The sequence below is a fragment of the Falco punctatus genome (genome assembly GCF_963210335.1).
Source record: "Falco punctatus genome assembly, chromosome: 7".
NCBI lineage: Eukaryota > Metazoa > Chordata > Aves > Falconiformes > Falconidae > Falco > Falco punctatus.
In genome coordinates this window covers 60,852,420-60,876,336 of record NC_137587.1, presented here as the reverse complement: position 1 = coordinate 60,876,336, position 23,917 = coordinate 60,852,420, and the positions used below count along the sequence as shown (strand labels likewise).

At 48.9% G+C, this 23,917-nt stretch overlaps 1 protein-coding gene across 2 annotated transcripts; it reads left to right on the top strand.

Annotated features, from left to right (window-relative positions):
* The first annotated feature begins 829 nt into the window (after window positions 1-829).
* On the top strand, window positions 830-17,719 carry FAH (fumarylacetoacetate hydrolase). Of its 2 annotated transcripts, XM_080396155.1 has the most exons (14): window positions 830-1,096; window positions 3,426-3,536; window positions 4,181-4,302; window positions 5,427-5,476; window positions 6,812-6,902; window positions 7,445-7,542; window positions 7,793-7,845; window positions 9,250-9,349; window positions 10,050-10,180; window positions 10,948-11,023; window positions 11,618-11,664; window positions 12,655-12,756; window positions 13,746-13,863; window positions 17,584-17,719. In XM_080396155.1, exons 1-14 carry the CDS (start codon window positions 1,016-1,018, stop codon window positions 17,661-17,663), a joined length of 1,260 nt encoding a protein of 419 aa, XP_080252281.1. In that variant the 5' UTR covers window positions 830-1,015; the 3' UTR covers window positions 17,664-17,719. The 2 variants fall into 2 exon arrangements, with proteins under 2 accessions (XP_080252281.1, XP_080252280.1); XM_080396154.1 differs by lacking the exon at window positions 830-1,096 and having other exon boundaries at window positions 1,146-3,536.
* Window positions 17,720-23,917: the final 6,198 nt, after the last annotated feature.

Genomic DNA, 23,917 nt, shown 5'->3' with positions numbered 1-23,917 from the left:
ATTTTGTAGGGAATTTTACCGGTTTGTGCTAGGCATTGTGTTATTTAAGTAAGACCCCCTTTCAAACAGCACCCTGTGAGCTTGCGTCTCCACTAGTGAGGATCTGTCACAGATGGGCTGTCATCGATGCTGTTGTGTCATCTTACACTCAAATGTCTGGCTGTACAGTTTGCTGCATTCCTTCTAATGAGTCTTCTCTGCCAAAAAAAAAAAAAAAAAAAAAAGTTGAGTTGGAAACCAGTTCTTTGGCTTGGCTATCACAAGCATCTAACCTTTTTCTTTATTGAAAAGGGGTGGTTTTTGCTATTTAGTTCTAATTTCAAGGATACTCCCTCATTGCTTTCTACTTTTCCTGAATATGGGTGAATTTTCTCCTGCAGATGGGAGAAAGCTGGGGCTGGGAGCAGAAGGAGCAGCTCCCCTGCTCTTCAGAGTTGGTTGCACATATATTTCTGTTTTTAAGCTGCTGGAACCACCTGGAGATAATGGAAGCACCCTCTCGGGTGCAGCAGCACAAAACTAAAAAGCACACAAGGTGCATTTTCAGGTGTGAGGTGTGCAACTTCCCAAGAGCTGCTGAGCGCCTGGTGGAAGAACCGCTTGGTGTGGGCATAATCGTTGCTCCGGCATGTAAATGACCCTCAGAAGGTAAGTGAGTGGAGATACACCTGGTTGTAGAGCTGCCTGCTGAGATCCCCCACCCACCGTAATGCACCTGTTGGAAGCTGGAGCCGGCAGAGCCCGTTTCTCCACAGGTCCCTGCCTTGCTGGCGCAGCAAACAGCTGCTGACTCACAAACCTCTGGCACTGATTAACGGCTGCCGGGGGAGCAGGCAGAGGGGTGGGATGGGGACGGAGCAGCGATTGGTTTGGGGCTGAGGACGGAGGGTGGGATTTGGTGCTTCTGTGCTCTCGGTTACAACATCTGGAGAGGATTTTCCTCCTGCTAGGAAGGCACCTAGCAGCCCGCGAGTTGAGGGCTCTGCTCCGTAAGAGGGACTGCTCCGTGTTTAGCATGTCTTTCATCCAGGTAGACAAGGACTCAGATTTTCCTCTCCAAAATCTGCCCTACGGGGTTTTTTCCACTAAGGAGCAGGTGAGTAACAGCAGACTTTGTCCTTGGGGTGTTGTCATTCTTCTGAGGCCATGAACAAGTGCAGAAATTCCCAGCAGCCTGGGATAAAGGAAACCTTCCCAGCCTGGGACACTTGCATGGGCTTCCTGATTCGACAGCAAAGCTGTAGCTGCCGCATTGTCTATTTTTTTCTTGATGTGGTTGATTTGATGACAGCTTCTTTAAAATTGCACAAAAGAAATGAAAAGTTAATACTGACGAGAAGTACTTCGGCTAATGCATGCCGTGGTTTGTGTGTGTGTGACTGGTTTTGTGAAATCACTAAATCTGCGTTTGATCCTTACACCAAGAGGCTCAGCGCAGTTTGCACTGACTTTTTTATTTTTTAACTCAATTCCTCATTTTCGTTGTGACTAAGTGTAATCACACCATCACCCTTAAAGAAGCGGCATTTTAATCTACCGTTAATGCCGTAGCACCCAGTCCCTCTTGAACAGCATCAGCTGGCAGAAGGCGATAGCGAAGCCTGAATAGAAACCGTTGTGTTTGAGCGAGTATTGTCTCCTGGTCTGTTCAGAGCTGCTCTTGGTGAGTTTGGTGACTGGAAAAGTTCTAAACCAGGGCACCAAGTGCATGTTTCAGATCTGAAGCAGACCTGTTGTGTTTTATTGGGCGTATGTTTATGCAACCATACATTAAACACGTAAAAGTGTGTTAACGTTTGAAGCTGTGCCCAAAGGCTACAGACGGAGCCAGCTTCAGGCCTTATATTTTATGGTCAAATAAGAAAACACGGTTCAGCCATCCTTCCAAGGAGGTAGCTCCCAACTCCCATTTTCATATGAACTGAGCCCAGCTAGGCTGAACCTCACGCCTCCGGGTGCCTGATGGGATGGAGCCCTGGAGATGTGACCTCCAGGAGTCAAGAGCTGCATCACAGAAGGAAAAAGCGGAGGATTTATTTATCACTGCTCGCAGAAACTTCACCATTATCTGTAGGTTTCTGCTGTCTCAGCTTATCCATGCAGGCTTAAAAAAATAGAATTTAAACCAGAAGATTGTGTTTTCTGATGTGGTATTTTCCAAAGATAAAACCGAGATGGTTCGTTTAATCTCTTCCTAGGTGTGTGCGTGTGTTATCTAGCAAGTTTGGATTATTTTTCTGTCTTCTCCAGTAACTGTTCTCTGACGAAAGCATCTTCACTCAAATCCTATGAAAAGACAGGCAGGAACTTATGGAAATTATTTAGGAAAATAATGTTCTAAAAGTAGCCCAGTATTTTAATGATTTCAAGCTAAAGCAGTTGGTGTCATTCCTGACTACCCCGGTTACAAATTAACCTGCCATGACCTGTAGTTTTTTCTGCAGGAATGTTTGCTGAATAAATACTTACTATCGTATTTGGAATCTTGTTTAGAAATTAAAGGTTAAAAAATAGTTTTAATAGCATGGATTTTCATAGATGGCTATTCCCTTTCGGTAAGCTAGTTTTCATGATGACTGTAACTAGTTTGTCTTTACGTGCCTAAAGACACAAATAATTGAAATTTGTCTTTGAACGCCGCAGCATTTTTAGAACCCTCATACAGCTGTGGTGGGGTCGACTGTGCTGCTCCCCCGCCGTCGCCGCCGGCTCCGCGCGCGCTTGGCGCAGCCCTGCCAGAGCTGCTGTGGATGAACAGGGTCTTTGTGTCGTGGGTTGCATCTGTCGGTGAACGCAGCCGCAATGCACCGTGCGTGTGGAGAGCTGTTCCCCTAGCGAGGATCTCGGCGAGGGTTTGCACGGCGTGAGGATGGGTTACGCGGGGCAGCCTCGTTCGAGGGGGTACAGAAATAACGTGGCTGAGCAAGGCGCGCTGCGTTCCCGCTATCCTCGCTGGAGCCCAGAGCGCCCTTGGTCTTCTGGGGAGGAGCAGTGGTGTAGAAACGCCTACTTCTCTCTCTGGTTACAATTGGATCAATCCTGCCCATAACGTGTCTATGCTTCAGTTCCCCGCCTGCAGGAGGAGGAATAGCATTATTTGAATTACACGAAGTAGGAAGCATCGTGCTTCACAGCGTGTTGCACGTGTTGGCTTATTGTGCAGTGCTTGTCATTAACAAGGGGTGGGCAGATACTTCTGGGGGAAAGGGAGCTAGTCATCAACGAGCTTTTAATGGGCAATTAAAATGTGGTTTTTTCAATTTTCTTTTTTTCAATTAAAATGGTCAATTGCTGTGATATCAGACCCTTGTCCCTGATGGATTAAACTCTCCATGGCTGCTGCCTTCCCCCATGCCCTCTTTGGAAGATTTGTGGGTACAAAGCATAAACTCTTCTTCTCTTCCCCCTCTCCTCTGGCTTTGCAGCCTAGGCACAGGCTCGGGGTAGCAATTGGAGACCAGATTTTGGATCTCAGCGTCATTAAACATCTATTCAATGGACCGGCTCTTGCCAAGCATCAGCATGTCTTTGACCAGGTATTTATTAGTCTCTTGTTCTGATTTCCACGCACATTTTAGAAATACTACGTATGGGATTTTAGCAACTCGTGGTGAGATAATGGACGTGAACTGGAAATGTGTCATCAGGCAGGCTCTGCTTACAGAGAAAACTCATTGCACCTGTGATAGCAAGGAGAGCAGAGGCACCAGGGGTCCAAAGGACATTTTTGCTGAAAGTTTCATCAGACTTTGGCAATGCAGAGGGCTGACACAAAGCCTAAACTTCACTTCAATCCTGCTTGTACCTTCAGCGCTCCATGGCAAGGGATTGGATGGGATTTTAGTGATGGGGAGGTTGTGTTAAGGGGAAAGATAAACACAAATGACCTCTGGTTACAGCTAGTTGAGATATCAAAGCTGCTAAGGCCTGAAGCAGCGTGTGGGGATGGGTGTGATGCCAACACACGGCAGGTTCCGCTTCAGAGGCTGGCGGTGGGCGGATGGGAGCGCAGTGGCTGTGAGCCCAGGATGGGCAACCTGGGCACTGCGCTGCTGCGTAGCCCCGGCCCACAGGCGTTCAGCCCCGGGCTCAAAGCGCAGGGCATCCTCCATGTGTGTGAGGGTTGCGCAAAACGTGGCTTTTACCTGCCCCCCCCCCATCTCTCTGTGTCACCTGTCAGCCTACCCTGAACGCCTTCATGGGGCTGGGCCGGGCGGCGTGGACAGAGGCGAGGGCTGTTCTCCAGAAGCTGCTGTCAGCCGGCGAGCCGGCCCTGAGGGACAATGTGGAGCTGCGGAGCAGGTGAGGGAGTGCAGCCGCTGCGGGGTGCGGTGACCTTTCTGCTGTGCCCTGCATCGCCCCATCACTTGGCGATCCAAGGCACCCGAATCAGAGGTCTGAATGTGGCCGCCTGCCAGCTACGTGGGAGTGAAATGGGGTCTGAGTGTGCTCAAGAGCTTCCCTCTTGCAATTAGATCTCTGATGAACCCTTTGGCTGCCCACGGGTGTGGGGTCACGCTCCGCCTGGGCACAGGAGCGCGCTGCCCTGGGGGTGCCGGGGCAGGCGTGGGGCCAGGCTGCGCTGAGCACAGCCCCTCTGCCATGGCCGGCAATGGCGATGGGGCTGCCAGGGTCCCCCACCCCCGCCCCCGCCTTCCCCAGCACAGACCTGCCTGTCACACCTGGAGCATCTTCCCGTGTGGGGACACCCCTCCGGTTGCTCCTCAGAAACCGCCTGACTCTGCTAAAATGGATCTGTTGTGGCTGTTTGGCTTTGGGTACGGGGCAGCACAGTGGTGTTGGAGCGGGAGGGGGGGGCCCTGCTCCGCTCCCTGCTGCGCTGATGGAAAACACATGTGGCCATTAATCACACACCTTCACCTGGGTCCGGGGTGATGCTTCAAATGCTGCAAGCGCCTGCCCTGGCACAAGCAGGGGCCATCCCTCCGTGTCTTGCTGGGGTGATTGAAGTGCACGCCTGCAGGAGAGGGGCTGAACCACTGCTTGATGCAGGGAGTTTCCCTGAGCAGGCCCAGCAGTTCAAATTGGGCACCCTGGGAGCCACATCCCAGAAAATCATCCTCCCCACGCAGCAGAGACCCACTCGGCCGTGTGCATGGCCCGGGGTGTTTCTCTGTGCCCCTTGGGGAACCAGCTGGGTTGCCCCAAGTGCGCTTTCCCCCTGCTCACGCCCTGATGGATGCTCCTCTCTGCCATACCCACCCCAGCACCAGCAGCTTGTGCAGTTGTCTTAGTTTTTCTGCAAGGTTGGTTTGTTTTGTTTTTTTTTTTTTTTTTTTTTTGCTGCAAGGCTTTGAAAAATAAATTAAGGAAAGACCTAGGAGAGAGTGCCAGCCTCTGACATGCTTCTAAATGGTGAGAGCTGCAACTTTTCTGAGAGCTGAAGTCATCATTTTTCATTTCAGAGCATTTGTACCTCAAGCTTCTGCGACGATGCACCTGCCAGCCCACATCGGTGAGTCCCCTGAAGCCCAGGGCTGCTCAGCCCTTCGCTCCTGCCTGGAGATGCTGCTTCATTTCCAGCTTGTTCAGACAGACAGATCATAGCTGTGACAGGGAATGGGTTTTGCAGGAGACAGAAGTAGATTATTGTACCTAATGAAAGGTAGGTGCTCTCTGTGGCACAAGAGGGGAAAAAAAAAAGAAAAAAAAAAAAAAAAAAAAAAGGGCTGGGGAAGCTCAATAGCAGCCAGAAAATTCCTGGATGCAATGTTCACTAAATCGGGGCTGTTGGGTGCCATGTAACCCTTGTCATCAGATTGGCGTCGCCAAAGCCCTTTGTGACTGGAGCCAGGGAAGATACATTTGTTCAGTTGCCAACGTTTTCCCCATTTGCCATCAGAAAATAATTCAGATCTTCCAAAGTTTTGCAAGGCAGATACTCTGGCACAGCCTCATGAACAACCATGAGTCTCCACTCCCAGATTACTATTCTGCATCCCAAATCTTATCTCCGCTCCCATGAGGCTGTGGACTGGAGATAACTGCTTTGGAGTAGGTGCATCCATATAGATATATGAACATTTTCCTGGTTTTAACAGAAGTTTATATTTGGCCCCAAACCAACTTGATCAAAATCACTCGAGGGATGTGTCTGCCACAGGAGCAGGGATGTCACCTTGCTCGTTTCCCAGCCGAACCCTGTTCCCGCTGGGCTTTTGGCTTTGGGACGAGGTTAGCTTGGCCCGAAGGAGCCACGAGGAGTTTCGGTGGATGCGCTGCCTTCCCAAAAATAGCTTCAGGGGTGAATATACCTTGCCAAAAACCTGCTGGCTGCTAGCGCTGGGAGCAGAGCCCCGCCTGGCAGCAGGCGCTGCCTTGTGCCTTCGGGGCTGCCAGGGGGCTAACCCAGCCCGCAGAGCAACGCGCCGGGCTGGATGCGCCCCCTCCCCGGTGCCGTGTGTCCCCCCCCCGGTGCCGTGTCCCCCCCCCCGGCCGCGCTGTCCCGGCTGTGCGCGCTGGCGGCGGCAGAGGGCAGCAGATGCCCTCGGTACGGCCGGTGCCCCGACGGGGCGGGCTGCGGCGCTGCCTGCGCCCCCCGCGCTCCCCCCGCCCCCGCCCGCAGGCGGCCGGGCTCGCACGCACCACTTGTAGGCGAGCTGCTAAGCGCCACCTTTATCCTATTAATTGCATCCCTGTGCTAATAATGTTAAATGTTGCTACATGCCTCTGCGCAGCGCCCCGGCTCTCTGCCTGTCCCGCTGCCGGCGGCGCGCCTTGTGCTTCGGCCCCGGCACACCAGGGACTTTCCTGCCATTCATCCCCGTGTTACCGGTTTCTTTTCATGCAGGAGATTACACTGACTTCTATTCCTCGCGCCAACACGCCACGAACATTGGGATCATGTTCAGGGGGAAGGAGAACGCTTTGATGCCTAACTGGTGGGTGGTCCAGGTTTTTCTCTGGTGCAGCACTGTTTTGCACGCTTATCTGTACATTTATATACTTTTTTTTAAAGACCTGAGTATTCTTTCAACAAAACACTGATTTCAGTTCATAGCGGCAGAGAAGAACCTGTACTGCCAAGAGTCCGATAGCAGAACTGAAAACGGCGTGTCGCCAGCCTCAGCCCAGTCCGCACTGCATGTTGTTGCAGCAGCCGCACCGATCGCAGTGCAGCCCTCGGGTTCGAAGACAGATTTACCTAAGAAAGCAGGTTTTGCTGAGTGGCAAGCAAGCAGGGTTAAAGCTCCAAGGAATTAAGTGGAGCAGTGGCACAGAAGCATTAAGACTGATACATGGCTTTGGATTATAGTTTGCTTACGTCTGTATACCAAAGCAAGTAAAGTGCCAATGTCCATGACCATCTACGCAGAGTTCTCTCCTCATACCTCACACCCCTGTGGTGCTTCCACCCCAGAAAGCGGCTCTGGATGGTGCTGGTTACACAGCTAACCCATACTCTGTGATGCTTTTTCACAAGGTTGCACTTACCTGTTGGTTATCATGGCCGGGCATCGTCTGTTGTGGTGTCAGGGACACCCATCCGGAGACCCGTGGGGCAAATGAGACCCAACAATGGTGAGTCCATGGTAGGCTTTTAATGTGGCTTCTTTTTTCTTTTTTTGGTTTTGCCATAGAGTAGTGGAGAGGAAAGGTCTGGGATGTCTTGTCTAAAGCCCAGCCTGGGGTCAGGACAAAAGGAAGCCCTGAGTTAAGTCCATCTTGTGTTTGCATGCCAGGGAGCATCAGCTGCTCTCTTTCTTCTGGCTGTACCTTTCATTTCTCTACCTGCCTCCCTGTCATAAAATACTCCTTCTTCTACCCACAGATAAACCTCCAGTGTTTGGTGCTTGTAAGTGTCTGGATATCGAGTTAGAAATGGTAAGATGGAGCTTTTTACCCTTACTCCTTGACAAACGTTAAAATAGGAACAGGGAAGATAAGGGAGGTTTAGCTTCTTCTGGCATGAACGTCTCATCAGGCCCATTCCCGTGCCTCCCTCTGAGGAGTCTGTGCAGCAGGCAATGAAGATTTCTGCGGAGGCAGCCTGCCCTTCTGAGGAGTTGCAGGGTGCATCAGCTCACCGAGGGGTTTGCTAATACAGCTTTCAGGCTGGAAACAGCTCGTCTGGCCAAATCTGAGTGCTGGTGCAGCACCGTGAAGCAAGCAGGCATCATTCTTTTTATCGGACACCACAGCCTGTTATCTGGTTAGCAGTTACCTCTGCACTGCAGCCACGACCTTTTAGTGGTTGCTGGGGATTTTAAACGTACAAGTTGTCTGTGCCTTGCGTCTAGAGAGAGGAAGCCGTGAGTTCTTGGGAGTGCAATTCAAACTGCTCAGCCTTCTGGCTGGGAAGATGAAACCTGTGCTGTGGGTGTTGTAACAAAACATCCTTGGAAGGTGCCTCATCTTGTGGCTTAGTGTGGCCCAGAAGGGAGAGTTTTATAGGATTCTTCATTATGATTTATATCATTTTAATATGATTTATTCCCCATATCTCCCCTTAAAAAAAAAAAAAAAAAAAGTGGCAGAAGTCTAACAGTAAGGGAAAAGGTACTACAAATGACGTGGAAGCCTCACTGAATGCTGCGTGCTTTGCAGACCAGCGCTGTGAAGTGGGAGGCAGCCCCGCAGAGAGGGATACACAAAGTGCTGCCATACGTCTGCTTGGCAGCCTGGGTCTGCTGTGAGAGCGGATTTAGTCTGATGAAGGCTTTGGAAGAAAAAACCTTCCATACTGTTGGCAGAAAGGGACAACTGAGATTCCCTGTGGGATTCTCTGCTGCGTGCTCAGGCTGTGTGTTTTCTAAGGGAGCAAGCGCAGGCACCCAGTTCATGACCTCTTTTGCTTCGTGGGCACATTTCTCCACCTGCCTCCCCTTCCCTGCTGTCATGACAGGCTCCAGCCGCGTTCAGCATCCCCTCGGATGACTTCCAGCTCTGTCCTGTTCACTGTCTGCAGCAGTCACTTCAGTCAGCAAATCTGTTCCGCATCCGGAGTGTAATTAGGAGGGACCAGTTTTGCTCCTGCATTTTGACAACATCAGGCTCTTGTTTAATGACTGCCTCTTAGCAACACTGTGCTCTTAAGTATTTCAAGCCCATCAGCTTGATGGAGGGAAAGAAAGAGGGAGCAGGCCATAGGTTTTGTCTGACTGTGTGTAAAAATATGCAAAATCCCATCTGGTCCAGCCTCTCTTGCTTGTGCATGTAACCCTCTGCGAAGTAAAGGTTTTCAACTTCAAAAGCTTCCTTAATCAACATTTTGCTTTTCAATTTCAGGCGTTCTTTGTCGGTCCTGGAAACAAGTATGGCGAGCCAATTCCTATCAGCAGAGCCCAGGAGCACATCTTTGGGATGGTCCTTATGAATGACTGGAGCGGTAAAGGATGCTGCAGCAGTCTGCCTGGAGAGGGGGTTACAGTGTCACGGGAAACCTTAGACAGGGAAGAATTATATGTTTTAGTAGTAGAACAGTGATCATTGAAACCACTGGGTACAGTTTAAAGGAATGAAAATGAAATGCTGTCTGCATTTCTCAGGCTTTATCTCAATCCATCTTCGATCAATCAGTAGAACCAGAAATTGCTGCCTAATGAAGATTTATTTACTTATGAAAGAGCTAATATCAGTCTGGTTTCTTGTGGGTAGGGATGGAGCAGCCCTAAGGATGGTGATTCCAACAGAGGATTGATTTTGGTGTCGGGTCGGGGTAGAAAAAGTATTTGGCCATCACAAATCCCTCTGTCTCTGCATAGATTTAACTGGCTGAAATTGTCCCTACAACTGACATGGACCATTAGCTTGTGTAAAAGCATCACCTAAACTGGGGATGGAAATACTGGTTTTATGGGGATGGCCTGACTTGTTTTAATTATTGCTGACTTTTCTTCCTAAACTAGCTGGTCTAAGAAAATTGGTCTGAAGCTCTGAAAGGGATGGATTTAAATCAGGATTTGGGCACAATAGCTAGAAAAGGGTGGTGATAACATTTCAAATCTGTGTTACTCTTTCATAGGTGTGATGGCCGTGCAACTCCTAGGATATGTTTAACAGCATTGCTTTGCATTTTCCCTTCCTAGCCCGTGACATCCAGAAATGGGAATATGTTCCTCTGGGTCCATTCCTGAGCAAGAGCTTTGGCACAACCATCTCTCCTTGGGTTGTCACCATGGAAGCTCTCATGCCATTTGTGTTGCCAAACCCTGTACAGGTGAGCAAAAGAAAGGGTTGAAATAAAGGAAAAGCAGTGCTAGAAAAATCTCAGCAGAACTGGTAGGTCCCATCAGTAAAAATCGCTGAGCTGTGTCAATGCAAAGCCCTTTCTTCATAGTGGTTACAAGTGTGATCCTGCTTCCAAACATACGGAGGCACCCTGGGCCCTCTGAGTTCAAATGCTCATTGATGTCACTGGTGCTGGCACATGACGCCTTGAGCTGTCACCTTGCCTGCTTGAGCAGGGTGGAAAAATCATCCCCTTTAAAACACCTGGAAAATAAACTGATCAGAGAGCTTCTTGTTTGGTAGCACGTAGCATCCGGCAAGCAGTGCAGAGAGAGTACGCTCAAGCCAAAACACTTGGTTCAAGCATTTCCAGTTGTCTGCATTATGTACATGTTTAGCTAAAATTGAAAAAGATAATAAGCAGTCTTGCAGAGAGCTCCCAATCTTCCCAGTGCAGGCACAGAGCAAAGGCATGTAAGCACTGTGTTGTGGGTTAACATCCATGCCACAATGGTGGAGAGGGCTTTGGAGCACATGTACAGAAAAAGGAATCACATTATATGGATATCACATCTGTTCAGAAAGATCTTTAAAAGTGTTTGCATGAGACTAAGCAAAGCAATAATCTGAGCAGTAACAAGGGTGAGGTAAATGGGGTGTGCAGCACAGGCTGGTTAAACAAAAAGGCACTGCGGTGGCTTGTGGAATTTTCCCTTTCTGTTTGTTTAGACTGTGGTGCCATTTATATGCTTTTAGGATCCCAAGCCACTGCCCTACCTTCAGGATAAGGAACCCTACACTTTCGACATCAAGCTCTTCGTTGCTATTAAAGGTACGGCAATGCTGAGTGGGTTATAAAGCTGAAGTTGCCAACTCAGGAATGCAGAACCACCCTGTATTTCAGACGATTTGCTCTTGGCTCTGCAGTCCTCCTTTTGCATTTTTGCCCAGATTGCCTCTGTCAGAAGAAGAGGCAAAGCCTTTCATGCTCCTCGTTGGCCGGGCAGCAACGCGTCAAGGAGGGAATGCCGCCCAGATGACCAGTTTACAGTGAGGCGGGTCCGTGTGTGGACTGCCTGCATGGGCAGGGGTACACAGGGCATGGGGAGAGCAGTTGTATGTGGGATTCAGGTGTTAACCTGGCCCAGACCCCCAGCTCATGGCCCTGCTGAGCAGTGGACCCAGGTGCTGCTCCTGTAGTAGAGCAGAGAGTAGGACGCTGGCAGCTTGATTCTACCCCGGTGCCACCCACACGCTGGTTTTCTATGAAATGCTGGCCTTTGTAGCAATAGAAAATGTTATTACCTGTTTCTTGCTAGGGCCTACAATGATAAAAGAAATCTCCATCCATCTGTAAAATCAAAAGACATCATTCATCCAACACAAACAAATTACTTCCCCGTTTCTTATTTTCTGTTTTCTGCAGGAGAAGGAATGAGCATGCCAACTACTATATGCAGATCCAATTTCAAGGTAAGGCTCCAGTGTCTTTAATTTCTTTGAAATCTTGCTGATGCCATCAGCTCCATCCTTAGGCAATTTCAAACACTGGTTTTTGCATCAGCTGAAGATCAGACCTGGGTACGGGGTGGGGACAGACAGACACAAAGGGAAGAGAGCGGAGGGTGGTGAGAATTCGCCCCCCCTCCCCCCCCGAGATGGATGCACCCCAATGCTTGGGCACTGATGAGGGGGGAAGCTCTTGCTGCTGTTCAGTTTGGGGTGCTCAGAGCATCGTTAGCTGTGTGCTCATTTGGCAGGGAGCGGAGCACTCACAGCAAAGGGAATCACCTCCTGCCACTCTGAGGTGTAATACAGCCTCACAGCTGCAGCTGCTGATTTAGACGCAATTCGGTGCTGCAACGATGCCCCTAGCCCAGCTCTGCCCCAGCCCCCCTGCGGGCAGCGCGGTGGCTCGGCCACTACCAGCTGCTTGGAGGCAAGAAGTATATGTATCAGCTGCAGGATTTCTCAACCAACTTTATATTCACATTTGGTTGTTTGCATAGTAATTACCTTAATCAGTAAATCAGCAGTCAGCAAATCAGTAATGAGGAGACTTTTCTATAAAGCCATTAAAATATTGGACTTAATCATGGATCCTGAGTCAACAGTACTGGCCTTAAAGAGGAAGAAGAGGAAGAATGACATCCAGCTGAAAGAAGAGCAATTTTGAGGGACTAAATTGTGTGTTAAAGTACGTGTTTTATATGCACATAGCAACTCCTGGTCATCATTTAGAAAGTAACAGGCCAGGACACAGTAACTACTGAGCATGCAGCACTAAGCAACTCAGAGATTGCTTTTAGGTTGCTGAAGGTTTCTGATTTTATAAGGAAACTTTTCTTTAGGGACAGTCTTACCAGCAACATCTTGCAAATGCAATACGTTCTGCATAGCCTGGTGGCATGCCAGAGATGTTTGCCCTTCGTTGCTTTAGTGTCCTCCTCCTCCTTCCTCCAGCACATGTACTGGACCATGAAACAGCAGCTGGCTCATCATTCAATCAATGGGTGCAACCTCAGACCTGGAGATCTCCTGGCCTCCGGCACGATCAGTGGACCCGTAAGTGTTTCGATAATGACGGTCACTGAGAACTGGTCAGCACGCCAAAACCGACTGAGCAGGGCCTTGGGTCTAAGCCCTGTTTGATTTGAGCAGCCATGAAAACGACTGCCGGTCTTTCCCCTAGGCACTTTGGGCTGCTGCTTTGGCAGCCCCAAAAACACACTGAGTAGTGGTGGGGTTTCTGTTATTGTTTTTTAATCTGTCCTGCACTCCTTTCCCTAAGAACTACTTTACTGTGGATGCAAATTAATTTCTGTACACAATACACCCATATGGCCTGTTTGCACTCTCTGAAATGCAGCTTCTTTATTTCTGAGAAGAATGTAAAAGGTGCCAGTGTATAACTTTTAGTTTCGCTAATACTACATGTTTGGAGCTAACTTCACAAGCTACTCTTCCCCTTGAACTGCCATATGGGCAGCTGTTGCAATATATAGGTAATTTGCACCTTCTGAAACATCAGTTATACATCCTGTTTGTGCTGTCTGCAAGACAGCCTCAGTAAGTTGTTTCCAAGGTGGGATACCTGTATTTCCATTTTAAATATTTCTGGAGTCCTTTTTCTTTCCTTCAGACTATTGTTACTGCAGATTGACATTAAAGACTTACACACGTTCACCAGCTTTGCTCTTCCAAAGTACAAAACATAAATAAAAATCTGAAACGTGACTACACAGAAGCACTGGATTTGTAGAAGTGCCCTTGATTTGGTTCAGTTCTTGCTGTAGCAGACCCAAACTACTTTTACAGGGTGCAGCACTGTGTTAAACACACCAGATAATGGCGGTAAGCATGACTGCTTATAGCGAGCAAGCAATTAAAATGCAGCGGCAGGAAAACAAGCCAACATATCAATGAATTAAATCAACAGCCAAACTCTTTTCTATAGCGCTAATGTACTTGTGTGCCCGCTTCCAGCAGCAAGTAGCTTAACAGCAGGACCGATACTAAAAAGTTGTTTATTTGTTGGTGAACTCTTGCTGCAGGAGCCGGAGAGCTTTGGCTCCATGCTGGAACTGTCCTGGAATGGAACGAAAGAAATCCCTCTTGGCAGTGGACAGTCTCGTAAATTCCTGCAGGATGGAGATGAAATCATTTTGACAGGTAATGGCCGAACAAACGCTCTTACACTGCACCAAGGACACGTTTCCATCGATTGATCCCGGTAGCGCAAGCCCCTGGCGGGGAGATGGGCTGTTCTGTACACACCTGCCATGCAGGCACAGTTGTTTCCATCCTGCCTGTCACAGGAGGCAAAACAGGTGGATAGAAATTTCCCTGCAAAAAAATGCTTTTTGGATTAGATTATTTGCTTTGCTAAGTACTTCATGATCATGCTGTGCCTGTGTGTGGTGAGTGCTAAGGGGACGATGGAGGTAGGTTTGCCTTTAAAGGCGAAAATATCCTGAGACTAGAAGCAGTTGATGTATTGTTGCCGCCACAGTCCACATTTGCATGTGGAGCAGAGCTTGACAAATGCTGGAAAAAGTTATTTTGCAAATAATATTTCATTTGTAACATAGGCATATTCAGTGAAGTGTGCTGCAAATCAAATATGTGGAAAACAGCAGGAAGCCTACCAGAACAGCTGACCAGCTTGCTGCTGAAAAGGGCTATGGTAGAGACCTGTTTCATGCTGGGTCATGGTTTTGATTTTCATCTTGTTAAATTAAGGATTTTATGAATTAAAATCCACCATGGTGTTTTGTGATCTAAATCCCACTCCTACTTCTTTTTAATCCAAAGACTAGTGCAAAATAGATCTATTTTTTCCTTTCCTCTCACCTTATCAACCACTTTATGGATTTGAGGTGGCAAATATTTGGCAAGATCCGCCATAAGAAACTTGATTCAAGTCTGTCTATGTCTTTGCTACATCGCCTACTGAATTTTTAGAGAATATAGTGTCGGACGCTGTGCATCATCAGAGGAGACCCAGCCAGTGCCACGCCTGGCTCTGAGCGAATCCATCACACTGGTGTGATCAGAGATAGGCTGCACAGAGAACGAAGCAGCTCAGGTGATGAGAAAACACTTACAGATGTGACTTGGGGCAGAGAAAATGCGACTAATGCATATGCAGCTACCCGAAGGACATAATGGTGTGTTGCTAGGATGTGTTCACATAGCTGTGCCTGCTTAATCCAACCAGGACTTTTAGGATTTTTGCCAAAATAGTCTAAAATTTCTCATTTTTTCAGAAAGCATTTTGTGTGATGAACCATCCTACCCCCCAGCATATGGATATATTGCAGTCTCCCAGTGATGGCTCTACAAGCAATTTTGGTAGCGCTGCAGCCAGAGCCCCAGTGCCTCCCGTGCAATAGCTTTGGAAATCATGGGTCTGTGAGGTGCTGCCAGTTCTGCAGAGGAAGATGCTGAGACAATTGGAGGTTGAGCTGTACTGGAGAGAGCCCCAGATGAACAAAACAGAGGCATCCCCCATACCTCTGACATCCTTCAGCCCCCCAAACACCCAGTGACTATTCATACTGCAATGTATAAGGCATCTGACGCTGCTCTCCATAGGTTCCCTATACATTCAGTGCAAAAAGATGCTCCTGCAGCAATTCAGAGTGCCACGTCGCCCTTCCCAGTTGCAGATGTACCTCCAGTAACTATGCCAGGAGCCCTAATGAGGGTACAGTTAGGTATTATGAGTGTCTCTTTGGAGTTACACACTGACATCCTTATTGGCAATGGGCACCTTGCAGTTTGGGAGCTGCTGGCCCAAGGTGGCCACCTGAGGGACAAGAGGGACTGGACCATGACCCATGCTGTTCTCCGTGCCCAGAGCAAGCTGTGTTAATTTGATAAATACTTGAAATCGTGAGTGTGAATGCCTTTTATCTTTAAAGACGGCACGATGGCACTATCGTTAACCTGGGTGAAGGCACGGTTGACCCAGCGGGACGGTCTGGTGTTAGACACTCTGCTGGGCTGTTTTACACTAGCAACAGTTTGTAATTGCAGCGATCAGGGCATCACGCCATCTGCAAGAGCCAGGTGCTGCTGGGGCTGCCTGCTGGGACGGTGGGGGGTCCGCTGCTATTTAGTGATGTACGGCAGGTCCAGCGCCTTGTGGCACCCCTGGGGCAGGGCTAGTGCTATCGCACCCTCTCCCGAGGCAGCGCCATTAGCTCTTGCCAAGCGCCCAACCCATAATTCCTAGTCTCCTATTTCAACTTCATGTTCTCTCTCCCCTTATGGGAGCTATTTCAGAGCCTTAACACATAAAAAATGAGAGAAATATGTTTTTCCCAAGAAGCGCGGCTCAGGGAGGGAGCACTGCAAGGGAAGGGTTGCTGGTGGCGTGCTGCAGCTGGCTGCAAAATTCTCTCCGTAGCTCCTTGGCACTCTGCTCAGGCCCGTGCTGCTGGCAGCACAGAGCTTGCTTTGTTAAATGTGCTGCCGCTTGGTACTGCTCTAAATCCTAGTTGACAGCAGGGATAACTAAACTGGACTGAAATAATAAGCCGGTGCTCAAAGGAAAGCTGGCAGTGAAGCCTAATGAGACAAACAGAAACTGAGCTGAGCCTTAAAGCAAGTGTCTTACTCGAGTATTGCTTACGACTGATCCCAGCAGATACTGGGATGGTGTCTGTGGGCAGGCTGTTACACGAGCACCTATAGGCACTGCTGTCCTGGGAAAAACTTCCAGGCTGGTTGTGAGAGCTGCACTGTGGGTTGGAGCTGGCTGGGTCTGTCCTCCTGCTGCAGCAACTTGGGCTGCCCTGCATCCTCCTCCTCTTCCCTGGAGGAGATTCCCGCTGATCCATGCTAAGGGTGGGAAACAGGGTTAAGGTCTGTTCTGTTTGGCTCCCTCTTGGCTTCTTGGAGGCAGCTGGTTCTTGTCACATGGAGGGAAAATGAGATATTCCATTGTTGTAGGAAAATCCATCTCTAATTACGAAATCAGTCCTTAAAGTACCGTATATGCTACTTCTGTCCTTCCTTTGATCAGCTGTCGTAGCAGAGAGCTACAGTAGGTCTCCTCAGCTGCTTCTTCCCAGAATAGTCTTCCCAGATGGGCCAGAAGCCCCTGGCTGTGTCCCCTCCCCTCCTTCATCTGCAGCTTTGTGAATGGATGCTGTTCTGGAGCAGCTCAGCTGGCCCGTGGCAGCAAGAGGCACTGCGGCATCTCCGTCCTAATGTCATCTCTCCCATCACACAGGAGCAGGGAGAGATTGAATCGTCCTGTAGCTAGCGATGTTGTCACGGGCCGGTAGCTTCAGCAGCAGTCAGCAGACCTTCACTGCCTGTTTATGTAATAGAGGAGAAATTAATATTTTGAGGCAGATGCTGAGCTTCTCATGGAACTAAAGCACTTGATCTTAGCGAGAAAAATGGATTCTGCAAGGGTAGGTCCTGCTGTTTGAGGAGGTATAATGATCACCTTTCTGGCTGTAAGCATCCCGACATCCCAAGAGCAGCCCTAACGCTGCAGAAAGAGAATCCAGCTTTACTTGATTAATTGCAAGGCTGGGCCAGGCAGAGGATCATCTTGCCAGTTAGATTGATGATGCTGCAGGTCAGATTTGAAAACAGAAATATTGCACATCTTGTTTGCTCTTTAATCAATTCACCGAACTTGCATATTGCTGTGTTTAACATTTTGTGCTTTTTTTTTTTTTTTTTTTTTTTTTTTTTTTTTAATATTCCTGGGCTACTGGACCTCTTCTAGGTGTTCTGTTTGTCACCCCTCGTTGTTTTTCTGAAATGTTTCCACTCTGTTTTGGTCTCTTTATGCCTTTATTCACTTCTATTCCTCATGAAATCCTGCTGTCCTTACGGAACAAGCTGTCTGTTGTTTTCTGGCCCTAGGTTACTGTCAGGGCAACGGCTTCCGCGTGGGATTTGGCCAGTGCTCAGGAAAAATCCTTCCAGCCCTGTCAGATCCATGATGACTGGAGTAAGTGACATCCAGGGAGGAGGATCTCACCCCCCACCGCTAGCAGTCACGCTGTTTTATTCAGATTCATTATTTTTATATGAGTGATTGGAATCTTATTATTTTTAATTATCAATAAATATCTTAAAGATGAATGTGGCTCTCTGGTGTGACAAGAAAAAATTTCAATGCTAGCTTCAAGTTCTCAGAATGACTGAAATGGAAAGTGAGATTCTGAACTCTTACTATATTAATATATTTTCTTAATTATAAAAAAAGACTTTCAAGTAAACTGAAATATTGAGAGTACTAGGCTGACGATGACAGCTGGGATTGTGCGCTGACTTTCGTTTCTTACAGTGTTGATATGCTGGAGGCAAAATCTTGAAGGTGAGTTGCATATGGATGCTAAAAATTCGTAGATCATCCTGAGCAGGAAAGAGTTACGTGACTGTGACTCAAGTACTTTGTAACAAAGCTATCTGCAAATGTGATAATCAATACAAATGAAAGGAACAGGGAAGCAAACCGAAAAAAGTACTAGACAGACTAACAACCTTTTAAAGAGCGAAACGAGAAATTGGACTGTACAAAACATCCCCAGACAAGTAACGGTGGCCAAGAAGCCTCAGCACTAAACTCCCGGATCTTAGAAAGAAAATCTGTGCAGGCTTTGGAGCTGAGCCCTTGTGCTGCAGCACCGCGATCCTGGCGATACACCCCGCAGGCTGCAGCTGCCCCCCCTCGCCCCCCGAGCAGGCGGCTCGTCCCGGCTCCTCCTGCCCCAGAGGGAGGATGGGTGCCAGCCCTGGGAGGGGAGCCCGTGCCGGGGCAGCCCTGCTCAGAGAGCGTGGGGGTGCCTGGTGCATCGCTCCCCGGGCTTGGGGAAGGGGATTCCCCATTCCCCTCGCCCTGCGCGGCTTCCCCGAGGTCGGGAAGGGAGGGTGAACTTCGCGGCTGGAGCGATTGCCGGGTGCTCGCTGGTGGCAGTCACACCTTGGCACCAAGCAGGGGCTGTGCTACGAGGACACAAGACGGCAGAGCCCCTTCCCGCACTCCTACGAGGCATCTCTTGCCGCGCCATCCCCTTGCAGCAGGCAGTAAACAAAGCCGCACGCCGCTTTCCTCAAGTGTAAAGGGCATCTGCCATCTCCCGCTGGTCTACAAATCAATTTAACTCTGTGGCCAAGTGCCAAATCACATCAATTAGAGGATGTTACTGACTGAAGGAGCTCAGGAGACCGGATAATGAACTCTGGTACAGTGCAAGGGGAACTTGTTAAATATTTGCTTGGTCCTCAAAGTGAAGAGCCTGATGAGGCTGCCGCCTTCGTGCAGCGACAGCAGGATGAGCGCAGGCTGCAGCTTCCCCCGGCCTGCCCCCTTGCTCCTCCCGAGGTCTGCTGGGCAGCATCGCTGGTGTGGGCCCTGCGGGTGTTTGGTGTCATCCCGGGGAGCGCCCGGTGCTGACTGGGAACGTGAAGCTCTTGGCCACATGAGAGAGAAAAATGAAATGGAAATGAAGATTAATGAAAAAATGTGGCAGTGCAGATAAATCACTGCTAATGGGGCACGTTCTCTGAAACAGGGTCTCTTCCAGTCTGCAATAATAATAGTCCCTTTAAAGAATTATACTTGGAGGATCATCCCCAAATCAATTTAAATTTTTAGCCTAAGACATTCCACTATCACCAGGAGGGATGACCTGGCCAGGAAAACAGTGGCTCATTGTTTATCAAGGAAAAGCTGTTTCCCCTTCGGGCTCTTGTGGAAATTCTGAGCTGAACTAATAGGCAGATATTTATTTAATGTACTCTGCCTGGGTTGTCAATTTATTGGATGCCTTGTGCTCTCTTTTGACCTCCAAGGACAACCACAAGTTGACATCTTCCCTCTTGGACTTAGAAATAACTCACGTGGTTCCTCTGAGCACAGCCTGGTTTTACTCCTGGCAGCGCCAGGAGGGTACAGAAAGCATTTATTTGGTGGAGAAATTTCTCTGCAGAAGCAACATCCACATTGCACCTTGCTGTACCTGATGTTGGAAATGCAACGTCTGAGGAGAGGGGTGCACACACAGAGAGGCAAGAGCTGATGGTGGGGCAGCATATCATCAGCCATGGGTTTTGACCTTGATGCAAGTCTTTTTGCTGCCAGGAAGGGCCACGCTGTCAATGCTTTCTGAGTGTAGGAATACTTAGAGAAACTGTTAAATCCATAGAGCTCTTCCCCAGCTTTCTGCAAGGTGAAGGCAAGTCCTGTACAGGGGCAATGAGTTCCTCTCCCAAAAAAGCCAAACTGATGCTGCAGGTGCTGCCAACAACTGGGCTCCTTGCCTGGGCAGACAGGAAGGTCAGTGGTGCTGAGCACCCTGCTGTGAACCAAGCCCCGGCAGGATGGAGGCACAAATGCCCCCAGGCTGGCTCCGGACCCAGAGCCGGGCTGCCGGCCGCAGCCCCGGGGAGGAGGGCAGCTCTGCATCTGCTGCAGCCACGCTTCCATCCTGTGGCCGCAGCACCAGCGTCTGGCCAAGCACCCCTGCGCCATGCTGGGGATGGGTGGGAGGTTGTAAGGTCCCCCCTGTGACCCCAAGGTGACTGAGCTGAGCTCTTCTAGCCTGGGGACACCTGGAGAAGTCCCAGGTTCCCAAAAGGTGGAGATTTTCTGGAAAGGAGTTTGGATACAGTCCTGAGAACAAGTTTCAGAGGTGAGCTGGAGGAAGTCCAAAACCTCGCTCAGGACAGAGCTCAGAGACATCTGCTGCCTGCTGCATGGATGGGGGCCAAAAAGCCAGAAGATGCTAAAAAAAGGAGAGAAACATTTTTTATCTCCAAGGCCACTTTCTTTTCACCCCCAGGAGGAAGCAGTGGGCTCCCTTCAGGTGGGCGCTGTGGGGAAGGGGGCTCCATAGCTGGGCTGCCCCCACCTGCCACAGCGAGCCCAGAGCCGCCAGCACTTGCTGATTGTCACCCCTGCCAAGGTACACTGTCACGGGGCCGGTGAAGGGTGTACCCGTGCTGCAGTGTGCGGTGCTGTCCTGAAAGCAGCACGGCCTTTGCCTGGGACCAGCAGCACAACAGCCAGAGCAGCACCCACTGCCCAGGGGGGCAGCAGCCACCAGCAGGAGCTTTGGGAAAGACCCAGGTGTTCTGGGCACATCCCACTTGCTCCACCTCCCCTGGGGCAGCTGCGACCACTTTGCACCCTTGGCCTTTAAATGGAAGGTCATGGAGCTCTCTTCTGGTTTTGGGGGAAGGTGTCTGCAGGGTAAGGCTGAGTGGGAGGGAAGGTGAGGCTCCTCAAGCTGGAGGGGGCTTTGGCTTGGGTGCTCAGTTCAGCATGCAGGCCTGGTGCTTAAAAAAGTTTATTTTTAATAATGCTGTTTCAATTGGGTTGAAACTCTCTGCATAAAGCTTCCCCTTCACTTCTGGAAGCTTCTGCTGCAATTAGGTTTCAGCATGGCTCTCTCTTCTAGAGGCTAACAATTTTAATTTGATTAGATCAGTTCTCCTGAGTCTGCTTATAACTTGGCTTCCAGTAAAAATTAAAAAGAAAAAAAAAAATTCAGAGCTCCTTTTCCTCTGCCCTGTCATAGCATCAGGTTTGTAGGTGCAGGATGAGAATTCCTCCTTGGATCTTTAGAAGCCTGGAAGAAAACGAAAGCTTTTCTGTGGTGTCAGCCACCTGGGAGGCTTCATTCAGAGCTGTGCAATGTTGTGTGGGAAGAGAGACCCTGCCTTCCTGACCAGAGGAAATGGAAGTGTGTGTCTGCACGGAAACCACAGCTCCTCCGCTTGCTTGGAGCATCCTTCTTGCTGCCTGGATGTTCCATGCTCGGTGGAGGTCAGCAGTTCCCAGCAACCTGTGCCGGGGTGCAGCAATCCTGGGTGTGAGTAATGATGAGATGTTGGGTGAAAGGTCTGGGAGGGATGCGGGAGGTGCTGCTGTGCTGTGCTGCCTTATCAGGGGTGGTCCTTGATGCAACGAATCCTACTGCCTCATAACATTGTGCCTGGTTTTGTTATTCTGCTGGTAAGAAAATTAAGGGCAGCCTCTGATACCGTTTGAGATGCATTTTCTTCTAGATCAAAGCATCACCTAGTTGGTTTGTAATGAAAAAGCTGAGTATAATTTATAGTAGATCTGTTGGTATAATTGTCAAAAGAAAAGCATGGAACAAAACCCTACAGCATATTTCAGAGTTTAAAGGAAACAATGGATTTTCTGTGTGAACTGCTGGCATTCTTCAGTAAAAATAGTTTTCTGCAGAGATTCTAATTAGAAATGGATGTGATATCATGGAAAAAAAAATCAGTTTTGATGAAAACATTTGAGTCAGCAATATTCATAACTCCCTCATTAACCAGGCAGCAATAACTCAAAGTAAAATGCTCTTTCAGTAGCTGCTCAGGGTCAGGGTGGTGGCTTGTTAAGAGGGACAGAGCTGATGGGTAATATTCGCGTTGGGTTTGGCTTTAAGCAGTAAGGCAGGAGGCAGTTTCTCAGGCTTGATTGCTGCTTCTGTTCAGGATGCCCACACAGTTGCTGCTTTGTGAGAAAGAAAGAGATCATTTCTGGAATTCTAAAATTGATAGAAGGCTTTGGAAGTACGTGAGGGACATGCTGAAGTACCGGCACCATGCTGCCCCATAAATATCTGCTATGAGCTGCTCCTTTTTCTCATGTCCCCTCATTCCCAAGAAAATCCTCAGCTCAACACTTTTTCTGTTGCACTTATGTTCGGTTTTCCATTAAGTTTTTATTATAGACCTGTGCTTTCTAATTTTTACTCCGTTTGTTCCATATTATCTAACTGGCAGCTGTAAGAGAGCTGGGGTAGATGCAGTTGGTGCGTCAGGGAATGGCTGCAGGAGCAGAGGTCCCTGGCAGCCGCTGAGCACCCGCTGGGGCAGCCTGCAGGATCAACATCTTTGTCAATGAATATTAAGGGACTGGTTGGGACATGCAAGTGCAGGGAGGGTTTCTTGCCCCCCTCCTCTCTGCGTGCTGGATACAGGGCAGACATGCTCAGGGCTCAGGACTGGTGCTGCCAGTGCCCTGGAGCTGCTGTGTCCTAGGGCCCTGCTCCAGGGGTGGCTCTGGGGTTTGCCTTGGGGGCCGGTGGGGTGCCCAGCTCTGCTACCCACTTGCCCCTACCAGGTGCTTCATTTGCTCTGCAGAGGCAGTGCAGCTGCTGCTAGAGAAATCCAATTAGTCTTAAATATAAAATACATTTTGAAAAACTTAATTTTCCATATGGCTTCAGCACACTTACTGCAATTGTAATACACTTTTGATTGATTTGCTATTTCCCTCCTGGAGTAGCCTGGGCAAGTCCCAGTACAAAATGTGGAGCTTTGTAACTAAGAACTTGCATCATTCAACATTTCCTAATGCCGTTGTGGATTGAATTGAACCCTAAAAAATAAATTCAACTAGGAATCTTAAACTGTGTGTTGATTTAAAAATGTATGAGTGAGCAGTGTTTTCCTCCTGGTTAGCAAGAAGGAGTAGTGGCTAAAGCGTACCAAGCAATTTTAACAAAAACTGTTTTTTAAAAAATAAAAAAGTGCAAATGCAAAAATGTTGACTGAAATCAAGAATTCCCATTCCAGCATTAAGACATGGTTAAAACTGGGAATTGAATATCCTTTATTTAAATAAAATCACCTGAGATGTAAAATCATGAGAGCTGCTACGACAGGAGGTTTGAAGCCTGGCAAGTCTGGGTTGGTGAGGTCAGAGATGGAGAGGTAAGGAAGGGGAAAAGATTAATTTCAGTTTTCCAGCCTGTGTTTAGCAGGATTTTCACACCATGGGCAGCTTGGCTGAAGCCAAAGCAATAGTGCTGCTGTGCCGATGGCTAGTGCAGATCCAGCACCACTGTGGACCAGGACAGAGCTGGGTGTGAAGCAAGGGAACTGGTGCATGGGTGTCACTCCCTGCATTGCCACCTTGACCTCAAAGATGCAGAACTGCAGGAGTGGCTGCTCCTTTGGGATGACTCCTTGCCCCAGCAGTAATGCCCAGTCCACACGCAGGTGATGGTGTCACTGCTGTCCTTGGATGTCTTTGGGTGAAAAGCTCAAGGCTTTCTTTGTAGGCTCAGTTATTGCTGAGCATTAGTGGGGGACCGCATGCAAGCTGCAGGTGGCACAGGGGACCAGCATCAGTCTTGCTCCATGGAAGTTTAATTTTGGGGTTATCTTGAAAAGTCTCTGCCTTCATCTCTCATATAGTCACTGTTTTCTAGAGCACCAGCTTCTA